This window comes from Tupaia chinensis, unplaced genomic scaffold, assembly GCF_000334495.1.
Source record: "Tupaia chinensis unplaced genomic scaffold, TupChi_1.0 Scaffold144346_1, whole genome shotgun sequence".
Classification (NCBI taxonomy): Eukaryota; Metazoa; Chordata; class Mammalia; order Scandentia; family Tupaiidae; genus Tupaia; species Tupaia belangeri.
The window spans coordinates 3,853,788-3,878,260 of record NW_006204205.1 but is presented as its reverse complement, the minus strand read 5'-3'; the positions used below and the strand labels follow the sequence as shown (position 1 = coordinate 3,878,260).

Genomic DNA, 24,473 nt, shown 5'->3' with positions numbered 1-24,473 from the left:
TTTTTTTGTGATGTTTTTTTTTAGAGGCTGTGCGCTTTTGAGAGAGGTTTTTGCTATAGGGCGTGTGCGCTTGCCAGAAAGACAGAGACAGAAAGTGAGAAATCAACCCCCAGGGTGGATGGCCACGCCTCAATTCCTTCTCCTTCATTCTCCTCTCAGGATCTGGAGCACACACGCACATACACACATGCCTGGTGTGAATTTAAGCCACTGGACACTGAGTCTGGGACTCGAACCACAGTCGACTACATGGGAATCCAGCCACATAGCCATTACGCCACCTGCTGGTCCCCAGAAATTCTATTTTTTTATAATGTATTTTTTTCCTTAGTGTTTTGATTCTTCTTGTAATGTCTGTACTCATTGTAAATATACATGTCTGGGCCAGCCCTGTGGCACAGCAGTTTAGCACTACAGAGGAAGCCAGATCCCACATATCTGACCAGGGTTCAAGTCCCATTCTCAGTAGCTTGCAAAATATACTGAGTGTGCACATGCATGCCCAAGACATAGTCGTTACACCACCTGTTGGTCCCCAGAGTCTGTTTTTAAGAAGCCTTCCAGGTGTTTCTGATACACATCAGAGTTTAAGAACCGTGCCTTTAATGTAAATTGCTTTATCTTCTTAGGATGGGAAAATTGAAAGAAAAAAGATTGTAGTGTGAACAGGTCCCATTGGGGACATGTGTCATGTGTGCATGCATGAGCGTACAACCTCGATATAAATAAATAAAGTAATCTTTCAGATTATTATGAATTTCACATTTTAGAGAGGCTATTTCTGCTGTTGCATATACTTGTTTGACCCCTAGTGAAGTTTATTTTCATGTTTTATGTAATAGTTAAATGTGACCCAAGCACTTTTTTCCCTATAGACTTCTGTGATATTTTTGTGTGGATTTGCCTTCACACAGAAATTTTGGTTTTGAATCTGTTAAGGGCTCCAGAGAACACACTGGCCTGGGTATTGTTTCTTCTGTTAATTTCTCAGTTCTTGAACTATATGAGTAGTGAAACATTGAAATCCAAATCCGTGTAAGACATTTGCTTAGGACTTTGAACTCATTTTTAAGTTTTCCACTCTTTGATTGAGAATGATACAGCTTTTTAAGAATCTAGGTTTTATGCTGAGAGTCACTTCAATTCTCTGCTTCACTTTTGGCCTGATTGGTAAGACCTTACACAATGATATCAAAATAACTTGAGGTTCAAGTGCTATGACAGGTTACACACTCACCAGCTTGGTTTTCAGTTCCATTTTGTTTTTGTCATATAGGGATTTTCCTTTCTTTCTTGTGAGCTCAGCTACAAATTTAAAAGAATTCTCTTTTTTTTCTTTTTTAAGATTTTTGCTATAGGGCATGTGGCTCACCAGAGATCCAGAGAGACAGAGAGCCAAGTATCACTCCACCCACTCCCCGGGGATATGGTCATGCCGTAATCTCTTCTCTTCCATTCTCCTCTCAGGATTTTGGTCATGCACACACACACATTTTAAGCCACCAAATCCAGAACTTGAACCGTGATTTAATATGTGGAAGTCCAGCAACGTAATCATTATGCCATCTGCTGGTCCCAGAATTTAAAAGAATTTTCATTTATAAATCTACCTAGTGGAACTGGCATGTGGTGTGGTTCAGGGCACTAGACTCCTACATGGCCGACCACAGTTTAAGTCTTGGACCCAGTGGCTTTCTTTCTCACTTTCTCTCTCTCTCTGTCTCTCTCTCTGGTCAACTTAAAATAAATAAGTAAATAAATAAAGTTAAAATAAGTCCTTAAAAATTCCTTCTAACAGTTTTAGGCATTTGTAGCAGATGAATAATCAGCTACTTTAGATTTAGTTTGTCGTTTTTCTGGAATAGAAAATATCCACCTCAGTGCTAAGAGAACAACAAAAAGAGAGGGTCTCTTCTCTTTTAAAGCTTCTTAGATTTTTTTTTTCTTTGAGAGGCTTTTGCTATAGGTTGCATGCACTTGCCAGAAAGACAGAGAGAGAAAGCGAGAAATCATCCCCTAGAGAGGATGGCCACGCTGCAAACCCTTCTCCATTCTCCTCTCGGGATCCTGGCATGCACGCACACACTTCCAGCATGAGTTTAAGCCACCAAGTCCGGGACTCGAACTGTGGTCAACTACATGGGATTCCAGCAACATAGCCATTATGCCAACTGCTAGTCCCCAGAGCTGCTTAGATTTTTGAAAGATAGCATTTGACTTTCAGAACAGCCTTTTGAGTGTTGTTCCATGGACATATCTTTTGTCCTGACCAAATAGGTTAACATTCCAATGCTTCCTGGCCCAGAAAAGCTCATTTATTATATGGCTGTACTAAATAGGCATGTCCCATTTTTTAAACATTTTGAATGTTGACATCTCCCCTACATATTAGATCCATCAATTGAAAGTGGTTTGTTAGTCTGAGAATTTAAAGTTTTGAAACAAGAATGTATGTGAGACATTATTAAGGAATCCTTACCCAGAGACTACACATATACACATTTATCTTTCTATTTTTTTGAAATTATTTTTAGTAACTCTTTGGTCTTCTTGCCTTTTTAGGGGGATTTTACTTGTTTTTTAGTTCTTTGGCAACAGATACTATGTATCCATAGATATCATCAAATAGTTGAACACTAATAAATAATAAATAAGAGCCCCAATTCCTGCCAGTAAGGATGTTGTAAGTTTATTTGAGGAGACATAAGTCAAAACAGATTTTTATTAATAAAAACCCACTGTATGGAATAAGATACCTTAATTTGGTTGCAATAAACAAATAAAACTGGATATTACAAACCAGAACATTGGACTTTGTATAAAAGTTGATAGATTTTTACCTTTTTTCAGACCTCAGAAATCCATAATATATGGTTAAAAGTATTGCCTCTGAAAACTGAATTTGAACCCTGACTGTTGATATTTAGCAGATTGTTTAAATATCCTGACTTTAGTTAACTCATCTTTGGAGGGAAAATCAAGAGTTCTTTTGGGGGCCAGCAGGAGATATGGTGGATAAGGGTGCTGGATTCCCACATGGCCAACCATGGTTCAAGTCCTGGACCTGGTGGCTTGCTTTCTCACTTTCCCTTTCTCTCGCTCTCTCTCATCAAATAAAATAAAATTTAAAAATAACCATAACAAATGGTAATAAATAAATAATTCTTTTAAAAATTATTGTATTAAAAAAAAAAAAAATTCCTTTTGGGCTCTTTAAGTTTGAGGTGCCTCCAGACTTCTTAGTAGAGCTATCAAGCATCTCTACTATATATATATATATATAACCTAGGGTCTAGAGGTCAGGGAAGAGGTTTTCATCTGGGAATCATGAGCATATATGTGGCATTTAAAGTCATGGGGAGAGACTGATTACATGTGGAGTGACTGTGATAGAGAAGGAAAGGGTCGGGACCAGCCGTAGCGTAATGGCTATGTCGCTGGACTCCCATATAGTCAACCATGGTTCGAGTCCTGGACCTGGTGGCTTAAACTTAGGCCAGGCATGTGTGCATGCGTGCCCAGGATCCCGAGAAGAGAATGGAGGAGAAAGGATTGCGGCGTGGCCATCCCCTCTGGGGGGTGATTTCTCGCTTTCTGTCTCTCTGTCTCTTTCTGTCTTTCTGGCAAGCGCACGTGCCCTATAGCAGAAACCTCTTCAAAAAAAAAAAAAAAAAGGAGAAGGAAAGGGTCCCCAAATCCGCTGTGTACAAATCTAGTGACTCAGTAACTGGTGGGGTAGGGGGAAAGAACTTACTTTGAAAGTTTAGTGAAGAAAATATTTCAAGACTCTAATAGTATTGAGAGATCAAATAAATCTTTAAGAAATAACCTTTGGGGGCAGGTCGCATGGTGGTGAAGGTGCTGAACTCACATGGTCAAACATGGTTTGAGTCCTGGACCTGGTGGACTGAAAATCATACCAGGTGTGTGTGCATGCATGCCCAAAATCCTGAGAGGAGAATGAAGGACAAGGGATTGCAACATGGCCATCCCCCAAGGAAGGGAGTAATTTTTCACTGTCTCTCTCCCTGTGGCAAAATATTAAAAAAAGAAAAAAGTAGCCTTTGAATTTAAGAACAGGGAGGTTATTAATGATTTCAGGAACAAGCAGTGACATAGTTAGAACTGAAGCCTGATTGAAGTTGGGTGAGGAGAGAATAGGTGGTAAAAAATAGCATGGGGCCAGCAGGTGGTGTGGTAGTTAGGGGTGCTGAACTTCCACATGACCAACCACGGTTCAAGTCCTAGACCTGGCAGCTGGCTTTCTCACTTTCTCTCTCGCTTTTTTTCTCTCTCTCTGTGTCTCTCTCTAGTCGATTGAAAATAACTATAATGATAAATAAAATAAAGGAAATTTTTTAAAAATAGAGAGCATGAAATTAAGTCATTCTGGTAACAAGTTCATCAGTGAATAGGAACAAAAATTATGAAATGACTGCTAGAAGGGACTGAGGGACCAAGTTAGGTAGGTTGGTTTTGTTTTAAAATTTTCTTGCAAATATTCGCTCCACGGTTAGCATGTTCTCTTAGGACACTGACCTGAAGACCTGGGCCTTCGTATGTGTTAATAAAATAGAAAACTGTATCTGCGAGCCCTCCTGCTCTCCTTGAGAGCCGGTGACTGGAGGAATAAGAGGAGTTTCCTCAATAAGGCACACAGTCATTCAGTGACCTCTGCTCTGGCCGGCTCTTGTCAGGCTCTGGGAAGGCAGGAGTATCGTATCTCTTCCTCCTCAGGACCGCTCAGTTTGATGGGGAATACCTCGGTAGGTGCTCCGCAGTCTCTATTTGACCTGGGCCTTGAATACGGAAGGAAGAGCAGTTTAGCAGAGGAAAGTGCCTCAGTCACAGAGGCTTCACACTGAGCAGGATGAGGGCATGCCAGGGTGGTTGATAGAGCCGGACGGGGAGTGAGGTACAGGGGTGCTTTCCAGCAAGTCAGGCTTGCCTAAGGAGCAGAGCCAGCTTGTTTACTGAACTGTTACCTGGTAATCACATGGATTCTTCTAAATGCAAAGATGTGGTATAAATTTCCCCCAAATTGCTTCTCTGCAGGCTTATGCTTGTAACAGTGGCCTTCTCAAGGTATATACTGTCACCCTATATTTGCCTTCTCACCCAGAAGAAAGTAAAGTCCAAAATTTCCCTCATTGTTTCACCTCTTAGAATAAAGCATGCAGTCGGTGTAATTGTTGCACCCGGCTGTCTATTTAAGGTAACACAGGAAATTAGTAGTGCACTTTCAAGAAAAGCTGATTACCATCTGTTATTAGTAATCATCTAAAAACATCACTAAGTGTACGCATCGGCAATGGTCAGAGACACCCTAGATGAAAAAGGGGAAAACGGCTATCATTTCAAATGTATTACTCCATACTTACAGAACATACCAGCTTAAATTAAACCATCTTGGAATATACCACTCAAAGTGCAGTATTCTACCCTATACCCAAACTATTCTACTCTCTCTCTCTTTTGGTTTTTCCAGGTGTGGAATGTTGCATATTAGGTCATTCTACTTCTGAAACTCAGTTGAAACACATAACTTAGACAGTTTTGAATCTAATGCAGCCAGTTGCCTGAGAAGTGGTTCAGATCTGGGACCCTACATTCAAGGGAAGCTTCAGATAAAGGTTTTGTTTGGAGGTTCCTTCGTAGCCTGCATCCTCATCCTGGACAGGGATTCATTTCATCAGTGGGTCCTGATCAAGAAAGTAGATTTCAATACCAAAAGATAGCCAGTGGCCTTTCATTTCTTCTGCCGTTTTTTTAACCAAATGTTTCTTTCACCATGGTAGTTGAGCCATTGCCTGAATGTTAAAAGCGACACTGTTCAGAAGTCTGGTAATTAGTTTAGTAGTCTTAAGGGTTTTGTCTAGAAAAAGATGTTACTTTTTTCTTACGTGTAAAACTTAAGTTTGGTAAATCAGAGGATTTCGAGTTTTACTAACTAATAAAAGTCAGTTTAGTTTAGAACGTCATACTCAGTGGAACATGAAAGTCATAATACCATTTCCCTTATGCAAGAAGACTTCCGCTGACCTGTGTATGGAAATGAGAAGTTCCCACAGTGTCAGTACCAAGCATTCGGGACGAGTATCCATTGTAATAATCAGTAACAAGCGTCATAGCCAATTCGTCAGCAGCCTACGCAAAAGGTCTTTAAACGTTCATGGAAAATGCATATTATGAAAAAATGCCTGGATTTCACATTTTTCTTGCACCAAAATAAACTTACTTAATTTCGCTTTTTCGTGAAGAAGTTCTCTGGGATATCTCAATTTGGTACAATTTTAAATACAAGGATATGTTGGAAAATATCTTTCATAAATATGATATTTACTGCTCCTTTCCAACTTGCTCTATTTTTATTAACTTGGTTTTTTATCATACTTCTGAGCTAATATTTTTATTGGGATAAAAGCACATATATTTAGTCTTAACAATTAATATTTTATTCAATGAAATCACTTGAGAATATGAGGAAATTTAGTTCAAGATTTGTCTTTTGTGTGTACTTCTAATTTTGAACATCAGTTCAGATTTTGCCTGGTGGAGAACCAGTTTTCTCTAGTAGTCTGAGGCTGGAGATGGTTTAAATGGGGAAAGAAGCAAAAACTGGAAAGGTCTTCTGGAAAGTCCTTAGTCAATTTAGGTGATATTTTTCCAATCCCTATGATTCTTGCTCGCTAATGACTGCATTTCAGGCATTTAGTTCTATGCTAGTAGCTGTCTTAAGACAGTGCTCGTAGCACAGTGAGAACCCTGAACCACGCTGTCATGGAGAGGCCGAATACGCTGCTTCATTGTGACAGAAGTTGGAACCTGGGTATGCTTAGGAAGAACGTGACTCAGAGATTTCCGGGCCCAAGTGTGGGAGCCAGTTGGATTGCTTAGCACCAAAGACAATTATCTGACTGCTGGAGCAGAAGCTATGGATTCAGAGAGGTGAAATACTGTCAGCCTAGTCTGTGAAGAAGGAGGGGAGGACATGGATGGGAACAGCTCCACACACTACCCTGGCATGTCTTGTCTTTTTTTTTTTTTTTTTTTTTTAAGTAAACTATTTTTTTAGAACAATTTTAGATTTGTAGCAAAATTGAGCAGAAAATATAGGGAGTTCCTACATATCTCTGCTTCCCTCCCCCACATAGACAGAGACAGCCCCTTCCACTGTCAGCATCTATCACTAGAAAGCTATATTTCTTAAAATAGTCTGCATTGATACACCATCATTACCCAAAGTCTGTGGTTCACATTAGGGCTCACCGTTGGTGTACACTGGGGCTAGGTGGTCATTGTTTCACCTCTTTATTCACGATAGCGTGTGTACGTGACGGAGGGGGTGGGCTGCCTGTGCCTCAGTTTCCTGTTTCCAGTCCTCTAGCCCTCCACATCCTGAGTGTCTCAGGTCTGCTATGCCAGGGATTTGAACTGTGGTCATCATGCAGGATCCGGCCCCTCCATGTTCATTCTGTGGGTTTTGACTAGTGTTTAATGCCATCTATCTGCTCCGATAGTATCTCATAGAATAGCTAGACTCGTGAATGTTCTTTTGCATTTCTGGCCTCATGATGCTGCCTTCAAACAGGAAATATGTTCTGCCCTTGTCATCTGTAAAGATCACATCCTAAGCCTCTCATGAGTCACTAGAATTATAATACTCTAAAACTTCATTGTTCTCTTAAAAGCAGTAGAGTATTACTGAATTTTTTAAGGAAATATTTCAGATTGTTAATGAGTATTTAAATATAAGAACAAAGTAATTCATAAACCACAGTTTTCTTAGGTCTTAAGCACTAAGTGAAACTTTCTTTTGGGAACCAGTTTTCACAGAGAACACATACCACATCACATGACTCAGTGCATGCGTTAACAGAGCAGCACACCATAGGCACGTGATAGGCAGTACAGTAACCAGGTGACCACTTGCCCACAACAGTTTCTAGCCTGCGAAATTCAAATCTTTGCCTTAGCAGAAGGTCGTGGACTTTAAGGTCGTTCTTCAAGCTATTTAATGTTCCGTTACCTGTAAAGTCCAGGTTAATTGGGCTGCTGTCAATCAGCAGTTCCCATGGGTTCCTGCACAGTACTTTCTCAGAGCTGTTTCCTTCTGTGGCTCTAGCCTAAATGACTCTCACCTATTACTGTAGTAGCTTCTCCCACCTCTTCGCACTTATCAGCCCTCCCTCCACCCCTCAGCCCCCTTCTCCTGCATCATACTTAAGAACATTAAGCTTTCTTTTTTTTTTTTGGAGAGGTTTTTGGTATAGGGCATGTGGGCTTGCTAGAGAGACAGAAAGTGAGAAATCACTCCCCAGGGAGGATGGCCATTCCTCAATCCCTTCTCCATTCTTCTCTCGGAATCCTGGGCACATACGTGCCCAGCGTGAATTTAAGCCACTAGGTCTGGGACTTGAACTGCAGTCGACTACATGGGAGTTGAGCGACATAGCCATTATCCCAACTGCTGGTCCCAAGAACATTAAGCTTTCTAAAGGTTGTGGTCTCTGTTCCTTTTTAATTTTATGAAAGACTTTCTGTTTTATCCCTCACTAGTTACTATGTTTTGTTTTTGTTTTTGTTTTTGATTTTGTTTTGTTTTGGAGAGGTTTTTGCTCTAGCATGCATGCACTCACCAGAAAGACAGAGATAGAAAGCGAGAAATCACCCCCCAGGGGGGATGGCCATGCCGCAGTCCCTTCTCCTCCATTCTCCTCTAGGGATCTTGGGCACACACACACACGCCTGGCGTGAGTTTAAGCCACTAGGTCCGGGACTTGAACCGTGGTCGACCACATGGGAGTTCAGCAACATAGCCATTACGCTAACTGCTGATCCTGCTAGTCACTATGTTCTAACCAGACTGAACAATTTTGTTCCCTTAAGACACCTCACATTTTTTTGTGTTATTTCTCAATATTGCTTTGAAGAAGGTCTTTCCAAAAAGATGGGATTTTTTTTTTCCTTTCCTTGTACTTCATAATACATTACACCACTTACACCACTTGATGCATTTAGGCCTTGTATTACAGATACTTGTTCTTCCCCATACCCCTTAACTAGGCAGATCATAGGGCACGCTTCAGGGTGGACTTAGGTTCATGTTCATGACTGTGTCTAACATTTCTTCAGCACATGTGATTATGGTGGTCCCACACTCTCCTGTCCCTCTCAGTGCCTTTGCACACAGTGCATGTACATGGATCTTTTCTGTGTGTATGTGAATCATATACCACTCTGTAGATACTTTTCTATTGTCTTTTCTTTTTTACTTAATGTAATGAAAATCCTTTTATGTTCATGAAAGCATCTCTCTTTTTTTTTTTTTTTTGGAGAGGTTTTTTTGCTATAGGGTGTGTGCACTTGCCAGACAGAGACAGAAAGCAAGAAATCGCCCCCCAAGGGGGATGGCCACGCCGCCTTCCCTTCTCCTCTGTTCTCTCGGGATCTTGGGCACGCACGCACACACACCCGGTGTGAGTTTTAAGCCACTAGGTCCGAGACACGAACTGCAGTCGACTACATGGGAGTCCATTGACATAGCCATTATGCTAACTGCTGGTCCCAGCATCTCATTATTTTTAATGGCTGCATAATATTCTGTAAAGTGAATGCTACCTACTTTTTTTAACCACTGATGGGCATATTAGGAAGCTCTGAAATGTTTGCTCACATAGATCATGGTGTGATATATCTCCTGCACACTGTGCAGATATACCAGAACGATGGTGTCCCAGAAATGGAGTTACTGGGTCAGAGGGTATCTAAATTTTGAACTTCTTAGTACCAAATTGCCTTCCAAAACCACAAAATTTGTGTTTCCACCAATAGTATATAAAGTAGTCATCTCCGTTTCTGCATTTTATTATCATCCATTTTAACTTTTGCCAATCTGTTGCACAAAATAAATGCTCTCACTTTAACTTACATTTATGTAAAAGGTTAAATGCCTTTTCTTGTGTTGCCTGTTTGCATTTTTTCTTGGAAAATCGCTGAGTCATATCTCTTTGACAATTTTTCCACTACGTTGTCTTTTTTTTTTTGGTGATTTGTATCGCTTTTTTATAGATTTTGTATATTAATCCTTTTCATAGATTGCAAGTACCTGTTCCCAATTTGTCACTTGTCTTTTCCTTATGGTATCATTTGCGACTTAATTTTTAGGTTATCAGATCTTTAGTCTTTTTTTTTACCTTTTTTTTCTTTTTGGCTATAGGGTGCGTGTGCTCACCAGAAAGATAGAGAGAGAGAGACAGAAAATGAGAAATCACCCCCCAGGGGGGATGGCCACGCCTCAATCCCTTCTCCATTCTCCTCTCAGGATCTTGGGCACGCACTCACATGGGCCCGGCATGAGTTCAAGGGTCCTGGACTCGAACCGTGGTCAATTCCATGGGAGTCCAGCGACATAGCCATTACACCAACTGCTGGTCCCTTTTTAGTCTTTTTTTACTTATGACTTTTGGCAAAGAGCATATACAGTCACCAGAGAGAGACAAGGAGAGGGAGAGAAAAAGCACCCCCAATGGGGAATGGTCACACTGCAGTCCCTTCTCCATGTCCTCAACCTGTTGGCACACTGGGCACATGCACCCATTGTGTTTCTCAGGTTGCTGGGTTTTGGACTCAAACGGCATGATCAGTGATACGGGATCTGGCTATATGAACCACCAGGCTGCAGAGCCAGCCCTATGACTTTTCAATTCTGTTCTTTAATTAGAAATCTCAATCATAAGATTATAAAAAGATGTTTTCTCATTAAAATAAAACCAATTTTTTTGTGGCTGGCCCCTTTTTGGTTTGATTTCTGGAATGTCTTCTGTGTTCACCAACTTACTTATTCCTATCCCAGTACTACAGTTTTATTCTTTTGAGTTATCTGCTCTATGTGAACTTTAGAGTCAGCTTGTAGATTTCATTAACATTTTTTATGTTGATGGAGCTTTTGTTTGCATTGCATTTAATTTATTGGTTATCTGGGGAGGAGGAACATCTTTACAATGAATTTACTATTGGGACCCTGTAGTATGTGTCCTATTCAATCAGTTCTTTTTGTCTTATTACAAAGTAATAGCTGTTTCCTCTAAATCTTGTATTTTTTGGTTTGTTCCATCTAGTGTATTTTGTAGTTTTAATTACCACTGTGAGTAGGGTGCTTTTTTCCTATTATCTTCCCTGTTGCTCTTTGCTACTAGATAACAAGACTTAGAGTTTTATATGTCATTTCTGACTACCTTATTAGTCTCAATAATTTTTTAATAGTTTTTGGATTTTCTAAGTGTACAATTATCTACAAAACCAATGACTTTTTGTTATTCTTCATTTATTTATCATTTAAAATTTTTTCTTTACTGGGGACCAGCAGATGGCATAATGGTTATGTCACTGGACTCCCACATGGTCAACTGTGGTTTGAGTCCCAGACTTGGTGGCTTAAAATTCAGCCAGGCACATATGTGTGCATGCCAAAATCCCAAGAGGAGAATGGAGGAGAGGGGATTGCAGCATGGCCATCCCCCTTGAAGAATGATTTCTCTCTTTCTGTCTCTCTATCTCTCTGTCTCTCTGGAGAGGTCACATGCTCTATAGCAAAAATCTCTCTTAAAAAAATGGCTTTTTCTTTACTGAATTGTTAGAGATCTCTAGAGATAAATGCTGCTTGGTCAGGATGTATTATTCTTTTTAATACCCTTACTATTAAATTTAGTTTTATTTAGAATGCTTATTTCTACATTCATAAGCAAAATCAACTTATACTCCCCCCCCCTTTTTATTTGTGTTTCTCCTTGCTGTGTAATAGTTCATAAACTTGGGAGATAGGTTACCTTGAAGATATGATAACATTCACTTATAAAATTGAGTCTGGTTACTTTAAGAAATGGAATTTTGGGGACCAGCAGTTAGCGTAATGGCTATGTCACTGGACTCCCATGTAGTCTACTGCAGTTCAAGTCCCCAACCCGGTGGCTTAAACTCAGGCTGGGCGCATGTGCGTGCATGCCCAAGATCCCGAGAGGAGAACGGAGGAAAAGGGATTGCAGCGTGGCCATCCTCCCTGGGGGTGGTGGTATCTCGCTTTCTGTCTCTCTGTCTCTGTCTTTCTGGCGAGTGCACGCACCCTATAGCAAAAACCTCTCCAAAAAAAAAGAAATGGAATTTTGACTGCCTTTTCAGTTTTAACTATTATGTTCATGTGCTAACAATATCCTCATCACTTTTTTCTGATCCTGAGCAATTTAATAATTTCACTAAACCTGTTTTGTTACTGATAAATGGAGATAACAAAATCTAACTCCCAGTATTATCATAAAGATTAAATGAGCTGGATTATTTTAACATAGTTGTGTCTCAAACAAAGTAAAATGCTCTTTAGTTACAACCACTGTTATCATCACTATTCCCTCTGGTAGATGCTGTAGTTACCTTACTCATCCCCCACTGCTGTGTGGTGTAGTAAACTTCGCACTAGACAGAGGGCACAGAGATGAGTTCTTGGTTTGGCCCACAGTGATAGGCATCTCCTCCATCTGATACCGCCTTTGCTGTTTCCCAGCAGACCTAGTCACTGGCCAGGATGCGCCATTTCTGTTGTACACGAGAGCCCTGGGAGAGACTGTGCGCCTTGGACACCGCCGAGTAACTAACGTAGCTCGTGTATGTTAGTTACTGAAGTCTGTTAACTTAAATGAAAAAGTGACTTCACTTAAAAATCAGGATCATAACGTATAAAGCCATGGAAAGGCAATCTTTGTATGACTGGTCCCCAGTCTGTGAGGTTTTGTTTTGTTTAGGAAATACCTAGATATTTTGTCTCTTTTTGAAAGGAGCAAAAAATGTTAGGCTGAGGTAAATGTGTAAAGTAAAAAATGTAGTCTCGTTGCATTCTCATCAACAAGCACATTATGGTTTTTTTCCAGTCTTTACTACTTCAAAATCCCTCATCTGATGTTTGAAATGTATTTATGTTGAGTCATTTCTTTCTCTTTTGCTGGTGAACCAGAAGATCATGAAAGATTCTGCAGAGGCAGTAGCATTACGTTCAGTTTCTTTTTTTGTATATATCAGATAAGAGGCCTGCAAATGGAAGTAAGTCCGCCTCACATCCTCTCTGTGGTGATGGTAGCCATGTGTGCCTTTTTGTCTCTGGTGTACCATTTATTAGTTCATAATCCAGCCTCCAGAAATCCTAAGGGCTTTTCAATGAAAGGCAACTGTGATAAGAACAATGCTAGACTTTGACTACTTTTTTTCTTACGAGCATTTCTTCTTGGAGTGTTTAGATACTACCATCTTTTTTTAAAAATTATTTTATTTAACTTTATTTATTTAATTTACTTATTTTTTAATTTGACAGAGAGGGACAGAGTGAGAGAGGTAAAGTGAGAAAGCAAGCTGCCAGGTCCAGGACTCAAACCACGGTTGACCATGTGAAAGTCCAACACCCTTAACTACCATACCACCTGCCGGCCCCTAGATGCTACCATCTCGAAAGACAGTGGAAGACAGGATTTTGCCAGGACCAAATGGAAGTTAACCTACGTATTTAGAATTACGATCTCTGAAACCGTGATTAAAAAGGGAAAAGGGAAAGTCAAATTTTGAGGTTCAGCTAGCTCACCTTAAGCCCTTAAGTCGCCTTCTCTGAACCCAAGTTTCTCAGATCTGAGGAACAAAAGCAGCATAAGAAGCCAACTTTTGGTAACCCTAATAGTAATATAAGAGGGAAAAGGCAGCGGTTGTAGAGATTTGCTTATTTTCCCCTAGATGAGGGCCCCTGGCTAACCATGCTCCTTTCTCTCCACTTACTGTGTCTATTCAGCAGGTCTTCCAGCAACCAGCGAGCATCTGTGGAGCAGTCCTTCCAATAAGTTATCATAGCCTAAGAAAAAGGTCTCCTACAAAATGACCCTTTCTGAAATTTTCCATTTTTAAGTATTTGTTAAAAGAGTACTTTCATTATAGAGAGTAAAAATAGAGACAGGTCAGTGGCCTGGAGCACTGGAAATATGCCAGTTATTTTCAGTACTAGCCAGGTTTGGGTCGGTCAGTCTGTCTGTCCCTCTTTCTTTCTTTCTTTCTTTCTTTCTTTCTTTCTTTCTTTCTTTCTTTCTTGAATTATCTTATTTCACTTTATTTATTTTCATTTGACTAGAGATGGACAGAACTAGCAAAAGAGAGAGAAGGAAAGTAAGAAAATAAGCCAACAGGTCTGGGACTTGAACCATGGTCAGCCATGTGGGAGTCCAGCACCCTTAACTACCACACCACCTGCCAGCCCCAGTCCTGTTTTTTTTGTTTTGTTTTGTTTTGTTTTGTTTCGTTTCGTTTAAGCCCTTAGTATATTCTACTTTTGTCATTTAAAATACCGGGGAATGGGACCAGCAGTTGGAGTAATTGCTATGTTGCTGGACTCCCATGTAGTCAACCACAGTTTGAGTCCTAGACCTGGTGGCTTAAACTCACACCGGGCGAGTGTGTGTGCATGCCCAAGATCCCAAGAGGAGAATGGAAAAGGGATTGTGACATGGCCATCCCCTCTGGGGGGTGAGTTCTCACTTTCTGTCTCTCTGTTTCTCTTTGTCTTTCTGGTAAGAGCACGCACCTGATAGCAAAAAGCAACCCCCCAAAAAAACAAAAACTAAGAAAGTTGTTTTATGATATTATGATGCTATTTGTTATATTTTTATATACATTATTGTATATTATATAGTTTGATATAAACCATTACATGTAATCATTATATGTATTTTATACATATGTGAAAGTGCATATTATATACTCAAATAATATATTTTTTATTCGTGTGTATTATATATACACTAATAATAGTGCATATTATTTTTTCATTTAAGTACCAGTGGCTTCTTTTTTACAGAACAATAATGAAATTTCACAGTATGAAAATGGAAGAAATCAATAAAATTATTCGTGATCTTTGGCGAAGTACCTATCGTGGACAAGGTAATTAAGACCTCACAGTTTTCTTCCTAAAGTCCAGTCCACACCTCTTCCCCATCTGAGCTCCCATTGTACTAGTATATTGAACCCCTTTCAGAGCTTCTCTTTGAGCTTTTCTAAGAATTCTTATCTAGACAAGAAGAAAATGCAAAGTTGTCTCTTCCAAAGCCTGACAAGACTTACATATTTGGCTGCAGTAGACAGTATTTAGCTGATGACATAATAGGTTCTGTTGCAGTATAGATAGGGATAAGCCAAAAAGTGATAAGAAGAAAACCATAAGAAGGAAACTCTTAATAGAGGAACTAAGAAAGACAGAGCTAAGGGCAAGAGTTGAGGCATCTAGGTTGCTTCTGGCTAAGTCTTACCATCAAGCTCTTGGATCCTCCCAGCCAGAGAAACAGGTTCCAAACCAGTCAGTGTCCCCCTCACCTCATCCCTGTGACTCTCAGCCTCACCTCTTGCTTCTAAGCTTCCTCCATAATGTTTATAAATAACAAAAGACTGCAGAGTGCGGGTTCTTCTGAATTACTCTTGTTTCTATCAGATATTGAATATATAGAAATTCGGTCTGATGCCGATGAAAATGTGTCAGCCTCTGATAAAAGGCGGAATTATAACTACCGGGTGGTGATGCTGAAGGGAGACACGGCCTTGGATATGCGAGGACGATGCAGTGCTGGACAAAAGGCAGGTATCTCGAGTCTAGGGGCCAGCTTACACAAATGCTTAGAGACAAACAAAACCCAAAGTTTCTCTTAAAGGTAAGACACTCCTTATAGAATTCTCCACATGTAAAGTAAAGCAAGCTCCTCTGCCATTAGGACACAATTCTAATGCTAACCAGCATTTCCTGCAACATTGTGTAAAGTGAACTTTTTAAAAGATTTTTGCCATAGGGCATGTGCGCTTGCCAGAGAGAGTGAGAAGGAAAGTGAGAAATCACCCTGTAGGAGGGATGGCCACACCACAATCCCTCCTCCTGGGATTTTGGACAGGCACACATGCGTGCCTGGTGTGATATTCAAGCTGTAGGTCCAGGATTTGAACCTCGATTAGCCATATGAGAGTCCAGTGCCTTAATCACCACCCATCTGCTGGCTGTAAAGTAACTTTTTTTTAGAACATTCTTTTTTTTTTTTGGAGAGGTTTTTGCTATAGGGCACGTGCGCTCGCCAGAAAGACAGACAGAGACAAAGAGATAGAAAGTGAGAAATCACCCCCTGGGGAGATGGCCACGCCACAGTCCCTTCTCCTCCATTCTCCTCTCGGGATCTTGGGCACGCATGCACACTCACCTGGTGTGAGATTAAGCCACCAGGTCCAGGACTCGAACCGTGGTTGCCTACATGGGAGTTCAGTGACATAACCATTATGCTAACTGCTGGTCCTCGTAAAGTAAATTTTTAAAGAGAAGGCCCTGAAGCATTCTCACAGGATTGGCCAAATGTAGAAGAGGAGCTGATGACCCCTTTCATGTTTTGCAGCACTCTTTACCAAAGTAAGCTCACTGTGTGGTCAGTCGTAAGGTTCATCATGCATTCTCAGGACCAGTAGGTGGCGTGGTGGTTAAGGTGCTGGACTTCCACATGGCCAATTGCGGTTTGAGTCCTGGACCTAGTGGCTTGAAAGTCACACCAGGCACATATGCACGCACGCCCAAAATCCTCAGAAGAGAGTGGAGAAGGAATTGCAGCATGGCTATCCCCCTCTTGGGAGGTGGGGGTGGTGATTTCTCACTTTCCCTCTCACTGTTTCTCTCTCTCTGGCAAGTGCACACATTCTATGGCCGAAACCTTTTAAAAATATGCATTTTTCATTTGAGAAGTCAAATGGAGGCTAAGGGGTACCAGAAATAATGCATTGTCTTCAAAAACTTCATAGGAAATGTATATTATGAAAAACCCATGCATGGATTTCCTTTTATGGGGGGGGGGACCAAAATAAACTCATACTTTAATTCTACTTTACTATGAACATTTTAAAGTCCTCATATAAACAAGCTATATCCTAGATTGACCCATATGAGTCATTCTAATATTCAAGGGGTCTTCAAAAAGTTCATGGAAAATGTGTACCATAGAAAACTGTGCATGGAGTACAGGGTGGTTTTGCACCAAAATGAACTCATACTTTAATTCTGTTTTCCATAAATCTTTTTAGTCCCCTCAGATATGAGCGTTTCATTAACAAATATCCACTTCATAGGACTGAGTTCTCACCACTACCCAGCCTAGGCTTTGGGCTGCAGACCATTATCAGCCAGAGTCAGTGTCAGCAGCCTTCATACCTACAGATACATCTGACCCCAACACCGTATACACACAGACTCAGATGCTGGGTCCAACCAGCTAGCTCCATGTGAGTTTCTGGGAGCACAGTTGGATACAGAGCATGGAACAAAATCAGCAAAGGAATGATGTTGAGTCAGGAAAATGGGACCTGTATCCCTGGAGGGTAAGGCCAGGTCTTTTCTTTGTGCACAGGTTTGTGCCAAAGACACCGCAAACTCGGGAGCGTTCACCTTTCAGAGCATAAACAGAAGATTACACTTGATAATACCTTTGGATCCCTGATTTTCTTAGTTTTAGAATCCTAGAAATAGGTGCCCACATTGGCTGAGTTGTTGTCATAGCTTTTAGTTTTTGCTTAAAGAACACACACGCATGTATGTATTAGGTTGTCAGCCCAGGCAGCTGATACCAATTTAAGGCATTTGCAGATTACTATCTAAAACATAGTCTGCAAAAATGGCAAATTTGTGATCTGTAATCAGTATCCCTACTTGCTTTAGTGATTTTTAGTGGTAATTATAAATGAGAAAATAATAGTCTGAAACATGGTCTCCTTGGATTAAAATTACTTTCAAAAATGCTCTCCAAGTAAAGATTTCATGTAGCTACTCTAAGTTAAGAGAATTGGATAGCAGTATTTGCGTCCCCAGTGTGGGGAGAGAGGACAGGCATGTAAAAGGTCAGGTGAGGTGGGTCTCCTCCCTGCCTAGCACTGGCTTTTGCTGAGCCTCGATGCCAGCCAGTGGTCCTTCGTGTGAGTAGGTGGTGGCAGAGTTGGCAGCAGTAGGATTCAAAGGCAGGAAGGAAATGCCTGTGCCCCAGAAGGCCAAACTATGGCCCTGGCTCCCATAACCTGCACATCAAAGAGAAGTTGTAAACTTAAGTCACCAACTCATACCTGGTTCTCTCATACATTTAGGGAAAGGGGATTTACAGCTCACAGAAAAGTAGTATATGCTTCCCAGAATGGTCTTATACTCTTAATTCTATGTTCCTTGTAACCTCAGGTGCCTTCAGCTGGGTCTGAAGGTTTTAGTGTTAGGTTTCTATTAACTATGAAAGTGACTAAGAGTTCCAATTACTTGGATTTCTTGCAGTTTAGCTTAAATAAAACCACACTTCTGTACTCCTGATACTTTGACCCATAATATTTTTTTCCTCCTCATTCTTTCAAAATGGCACAAACAGACGTTTAGGTGTGGATGAGAACACAGTATCTGTGCCTCTTTTTGGACCAGAGAACTTGGGAGATTTGGAAAACGACTCTTAAGAAAAGGTTTCTTGGGAACCAGCAGTTAGCGTCATGGCTATGTCACTGAACTCCCACGTAGTCGACTGCGGTTCGCATCCTGGACCCGGTGGCTTAAAACACGCTGGGCGCGTGTGCGTGCGTGCCCAAGATCCCGAGAGGAGAATGGAGAAGGGATTGCGGCGTGACCATCCCCCCTGGGGGGTGATTTCTCGCTTTCTGTCTCTATGTCTCTCTCTGTCTGTCTGGCGAGCACACGCACCCTATAGCGGAAAAAAAAAAAAAACTCTCCAGGTCAAGAAGGTTGCTAATCTTATATCATTGTTGTAATTACTATTTACAAACTAATGGCGGTCCATCTCTGTTTTAAGCCTGTGATTTCATATGCTACAGCTGATGTGATGTTTTGTGTTTCCGGAATAGCACTGCTTTTAGCATTTTGTTTCACTGAAAAGGATGGGCTGAGATAATGCAGCTGATGGCTCACCTTCTGGAGGGTTGTAAGAGTGGTTGCAGTGCTGGGTAATGTCGGTGGTTCTGTGGCACTTCCCCCCTTTCCTTTCTAAAGAGATCCTGCCAGGTCTGTTTGTCTGCATGTGGCAGGATGAGAAAAAGGTTGTGCCGTGCACTCACAGAGGGGCTTCTTTTCCAGGTGTTAGCCTCCCTCATCATTCGCCTGGCCTTGGCTGAAACATTTTGCCTGAACTGTGGCATCCTTGCCTTGGATGAGCCAACGACAAATCTTGATCGAGAAAACATTGAATCTCTTGCGCATGCTCTGGTTGAGTAAGTACCTCACACAGATGTGGGGGAGCGTTACGATCACTTTCAAGTGAATCAAGGCAGTCCCTGTGATGAAAACCCTTCCTGGATATGTCCTTGGGGATGTTGGTTGGTGCCAAGCCCTAGGCTTTCCCTTTGGATAGTAAATCTTCAGATCCTTTAAAAAGGAACTCGATGATGAACAGCAGCCCCAGACACACCCTGCATCTTTCCAAGTGTATTCACAGGAAAAGTGGGAGTTGGGGGGCTTTGTGGCATGATCTGGTTCTCCTGTAAGCCCACCAGAGAAACCTATATGTCACGGACTGGAATTAGCATCCCTGCTATGAGAGCTGTAGTAGTGGAGTGGGCTTAGGACTGTCCCTCAGCTTTTCATGTGTGTCATGTCATGACAGAGCTCTTACTCCAAAAGCATATTAATGGCTAGGTAGAATCCAAAGAGGGTAAAATTACACACGCCTTGCACTGCATTGACCTGGTGGATACCGACTCCAAGATTGGCAGCCCTAGTTTAAGGACTATGCTGGCGGAGTAAAGGCAGTTTCTCTGAAATTGAAGGTGTGTGGGACTCCAGATAGATTCCTTCTTTCTTTTAATTTTTTTTTTAGTTGCCAGAGGGTGGTGTGGTCACCAGAGAAAAACAGGAGGGAGAAAACATCCCCCAGTGGGGCATAGTCATGTCACAATCCATTCTCTACTTCTCCCTTCTGTTGGGATTTTGGGCACTCATGTACACTCACATGTACCCACCGTGTTTTTCAAGCCAGCAGTACCAGAATACAAATGAAAGCTGGCCATGTAAAATCCAGCTTCCTTAACCACTAGGCTATAGAGTGGGCCACAGGTAAACTCTTTTTTGATTGAAATAATACTTGTCTCTGCTAGCACAGGATGGGCCAGAAGGAGATCTGAGCCAGTACAGGGCCATCTTTCTTTAGCCAGTTCTCAGTAGTCCCATGTGAATAGCCGGTAAACCCAAACCTGCTCAAACCTTCAAAACCTGCTTTGAAAACCTCAAGTGCATCTGGCTCCAAACAAAGGATAAATAAATAGCTAAAAGAAAAAGTATTTCAGGTCTCAGTCTCATAGCTGGTTATCTCAGCACGTATTCAATGAACAAGAATGTTCCCAATACACCCACTCAGATACCCTGTGTGTCATAGTAATGATGCATCTAGTGACTGGTGGTAGCAGAATTCTAAGTAGACCGAGCTCTTAAGAAGGCAGTGTTATTCCCCTTACCTGTAGTGTGTCTGGATTACTTTTTAAATTAAAAAAAAAACAAACCTAGAAACAGGTCAGAAAAATCCCAGGCGAAAGATTAAGTCAGACTGAGCAGTTTAGGTATTAAGGAAAACCCAGCAAAACCTGCTTAGAAGAATTTTGTGAGCAGGAAGAAACTTAAGAATCCAGCCACACATCCCCGCTGTCAGGAGAAGAGGTAGGAATCCTCCCTGGCAGGGCCCCTCCCCCACCTCCTGACACGGCACAGGAAAAGCTCAGTTACACACAAAAAGTTCATGTGTCTGACAAGTTTCAAAGAAGCTTCTTCAAATAAAAGTAATAAAATCTTCTAAATATATTGTTTCAGGATAATAAAAAGTCGCTCACAGCAGCGTAACTTCCAACTTCTGGTAATCACTCATGATGAAGATTTTGTGGAGCTTTTAGGACGTTCTGAATATGTGGAGAAGTTCTACAGGATTAAGAAGAACATTGATCAGTGCTCAGAGATTGTGAAATGTAGTATTAACTCCTTGGGATTTCATTAAACGTATTCAAGATATAACTGTCACAGGAACATAGATTCTTAGGCAGCCACTTATTTCTGGCATCAACCGAGTCAACAAGAAAATATATTCTCTGAGAGGAACTTGGTGTCTCGAATTATGAATGTGTGAAAGTTTTTAAATCATGAGGGTTTTTTTCATGTCAACTGTGGACCGATGTCATTTTTGATCCAAACTCAGGCAGTCTCTAACGCCTGCAAGACTCATCAGCAACACAGCTAGACTCAGTCTCTCTGCTTTCCTCCCCAGTACAAACGGACAGTTTCTTCTCAAAGTACCGTTCAGATGGAGGTTTTTACCGCCCTGATAATTTATGGTTTGGGGATTAAATGTTATTTCTGAATTTATCCCCTTGCATGTGGTTAATGAGTTATCAGGAGTATTAATATCTGAAATAACTAGAAATTATGAGCTTTTAATATTTCCCCTGCTCTTAAATAAATCCATGCAAGTGACCTCTCTTTTTCGGGCCTTCCTTGGCTTCCACAACTAAAATTTGAAGTAGTTGAGTGGGATCTCAAGGTTTGACAGGAGCCTTAAATAGTTATCTCATTCAAAACCCACTCCCTTCCCACCTGCACCTCACGCCTGCCAGGTAGTCCACACTCAGCTCTCTAGAGAGGAGATTCCCCACTACACATCCACCTATGGAGAGCTCTGACGAGGAGCAAGGCCTCCTTTCACTGGAGGCCTGATCTTAACATGAAAAAGTTTGGAACACTCCTCTCTCTAACCTGTGGATCATCACCTCACTTTCGATTCTGATTGTTCTCCAAGTGGGTCTTCCAGTGTGGAAGGCCAGTAGAGGTTACTCACAGAGTCAAGACCAGCTCCCAATGGAGTTCAGCTAGATCTAGAAGAGTAGGCCTCGTGTTTTCATTCCAGATGCTACTGTGGTTTGAATGTATACCCCTCCCGCCCCCATTCATGTGAACCATGTAAAATTTGGTGAGCCATCACAACAGTGTTGAGGAATTGGAGACTGAATCCAGTTATGGTGTTGAAAGTTGGAGCCTTTGGGATGATTGAATCCAGTTACAGTGTTGAAAGTTGGAGCCTTTGGGATGATTAGGCATCAGGTAAAGGCCTCCATGACTGATTCCTGATGGGTTCATAAGGGGAGAGAGTGAGGCAGACAGGGACACGCTCTGCTCTGTAAGAGCTCCCTCTCAGCTCATCTTGCCACGTGACCCACAGCACGAACATCCTCACCCTGGCTCCCGGACCTTGGGCCTCTAACTGTGATTCAAATAAACCTCTGTTAAGTCATTTAGATTCAGGTATCTCAAGTGTGAGCAACAGAGTGGACTAGAACAGACGCCGTTTCTGATAAAAGCCCAATCACACTTTTTCCTGGAATTGCCAGCTGACATCTTGAAGTCTTCTACAAGCAGTTCACAGTGGATGCAACCAAGTCACACACTTTTGAATCACACTTTGTGGAGTTCCATTGTTCAGAGTCGGTCAGGGCCATATACTGGGTCTTGATTCAGTTCTATGGCAGTTTCGTGCCAAGTGCAAATCTAATGAGTAATTGTTAAGACCGCCTTCTCAATCAGCGTCCAGAAGAGAACTAAACCCTAAGGTTCTAGGGTATCTGTATTAGGCAGTGTAGTTGCCCCCAAAGATACCCAAGTCCTAATTCCTAGGACCTGTGAATGTCACCTTATAGAACGAAGGCAATTTAGCAGATGTTAAATGTAATCATAAGGATCCTAGTAAGAGAAGTCGGTAGACTCTAGGAGAGGAGAAAGCTATGTGTTGGTGGGTGCAGATTGAACTGATGCACTTTGAAGGTGAAGAGGCCATAAACCAAAGAATACAAAGAAGCTAAAAAAAAAATCATAAAAAGGCAAACACATTCTCCACTCAGAACCTCCAATAGGAATGCCCCCCACTGGCTGATTTGTATTTTTGCCAGAATGGTAAGAGAATAAATGTGTTGTGTTTTAAACTGCTGGGTTTGCGGTAATTTATTATAGTAGCAATAGAAAAGGCATACAGCATCCTTTGTATCTAATTAATTTCTAAAATGTTGCTAGCTACGTACTATCCCTGAGGGAATTAAGAAGCAAGTTACTTAAATCCTTTTCTGTGGAATGTGGTTCATATGAAGAAACCTAGTTGACAAAGGTTGGTTCAGACCCTCACCCAAGCCCTGATTGAAATGGATATTCCAGTGTGTGTTATTGATAGTTACTGATTTGCCATATGTACCAACAGAGTTGTCTTCACAGTTTTAAAGAAAAAAGTTACATGCTGTGGTTTGGATAATGGTTTTTCACCCTCGAAGTTTCATGTTCTAGAATCTTGGTCCCCAGGTAATGGATTTGGGAGGTAGTGAGACCCTTAGGAGGTAAGGACTAGTGGAAGGGCAACATTCAGTTGGCTGAGGACATTGGAGTAACAAAACGGGAAATGGGAATTCTCTTTCCTCTTTGCCTGTGCTGCCTTCCTCTCCTTCTGCCTTCCTCTCCTCATGATCTTAGACGTTACAGGCGCCAGAATTAAGTCAAATTAACTTTATAAATAATCACCCAGTCTCAGGTATTTCTCTTAGCACAATAGCTGACTAACACACCTTGTGACAGATGATGGCAGCAGCTGGAAGTTGGCAGAAGCACGAGCGTAGTAGGGGATAGGCAGGGCTCCTGCAGCTCCTGTAACAGCCACCTGTATACTGATGACTTGGAGGCTCGTCTCCAGTCTCTTCTAAACTTCCTGCTTACAGATTTGGCCACCTGTGGACAACTGGACATCTCTCTGCACTTGTATATCTAATAGAAATACAAAATTTAAAATGACTAAAACCAATCTCTCCCCTAGACCCTGCACCTCCCATACATTTTCAACTAATGGCAACTGCATTCTTCAATTGCTCAGGCAAAAATCTTAATTCATCTTAAATCTTAATTCTCAACAGCCCTCATCCAATCCATCACTTAAAACAATGGGATTAACTTTCTAAATAACATCCAGAATCTGTGCCTAACCATCAAAACCACCACTTCTCTGACCCAAGCCACTACTGTCTCTAACGCAAGTAATCTGAGGAATCACCTAACTGCTCTCACTGATTTAGTCTGCTCTTCACAGTTCTCAGCACAGCAACCCGTGATCTTTTTTTTTTCTCTTTCTTTTTTTTTTAAATTTATTTATTTATTAATTCACTTTATACCATCACAACACACAAATGAATTTTCCATCCAAAATACACTGTGCATTGTCTCAATCATGTACATCCACATATATGTTCTCAGCAAATAATTTTCCAATTCTTACGTCCTGCATACCTTGCCCTTTGTCTTGCCATCCCTGATTCCCCATCCCCCACCCTCTGCTATGTCCCACGTTCCCCCCCCCTTTTTCCCTGGCATCCATGGTTGTCCTCCATAC

The 24,473-nt window shown here is 41.4% G+C and overlaps 1 protein-coding gene across 1 annotated transcript in view; it reads left to right on the top strand.

The window, feature by feature from the left end:
- RAD50 (RAD50 double strand break repair protein) overlaps window positions 1–21,160 on the top strand; it is a gene marked incomplete in the record, with an annotated part of 93,531 nt that extends 72,371 nt beyond the window's left edge. The window contains 4 exon segments of the mRNA XM_014583584.2: window positions 14,879–14,964; window positions 15,509–15,651; window positions 19,157–19,290; window positions 20,879–21,160. Of these exon segments, the coding sequence (XP_014439070.1) occupies window positions 14,879–14,964; window positions 15,509–15,651; window positions 19,157–19,290; window positions 20,879–21,059 (544 nt within the window).
- Between the last annotated feature and the right edge of the window lie 3,313 nt (window positions 21,161–24,473).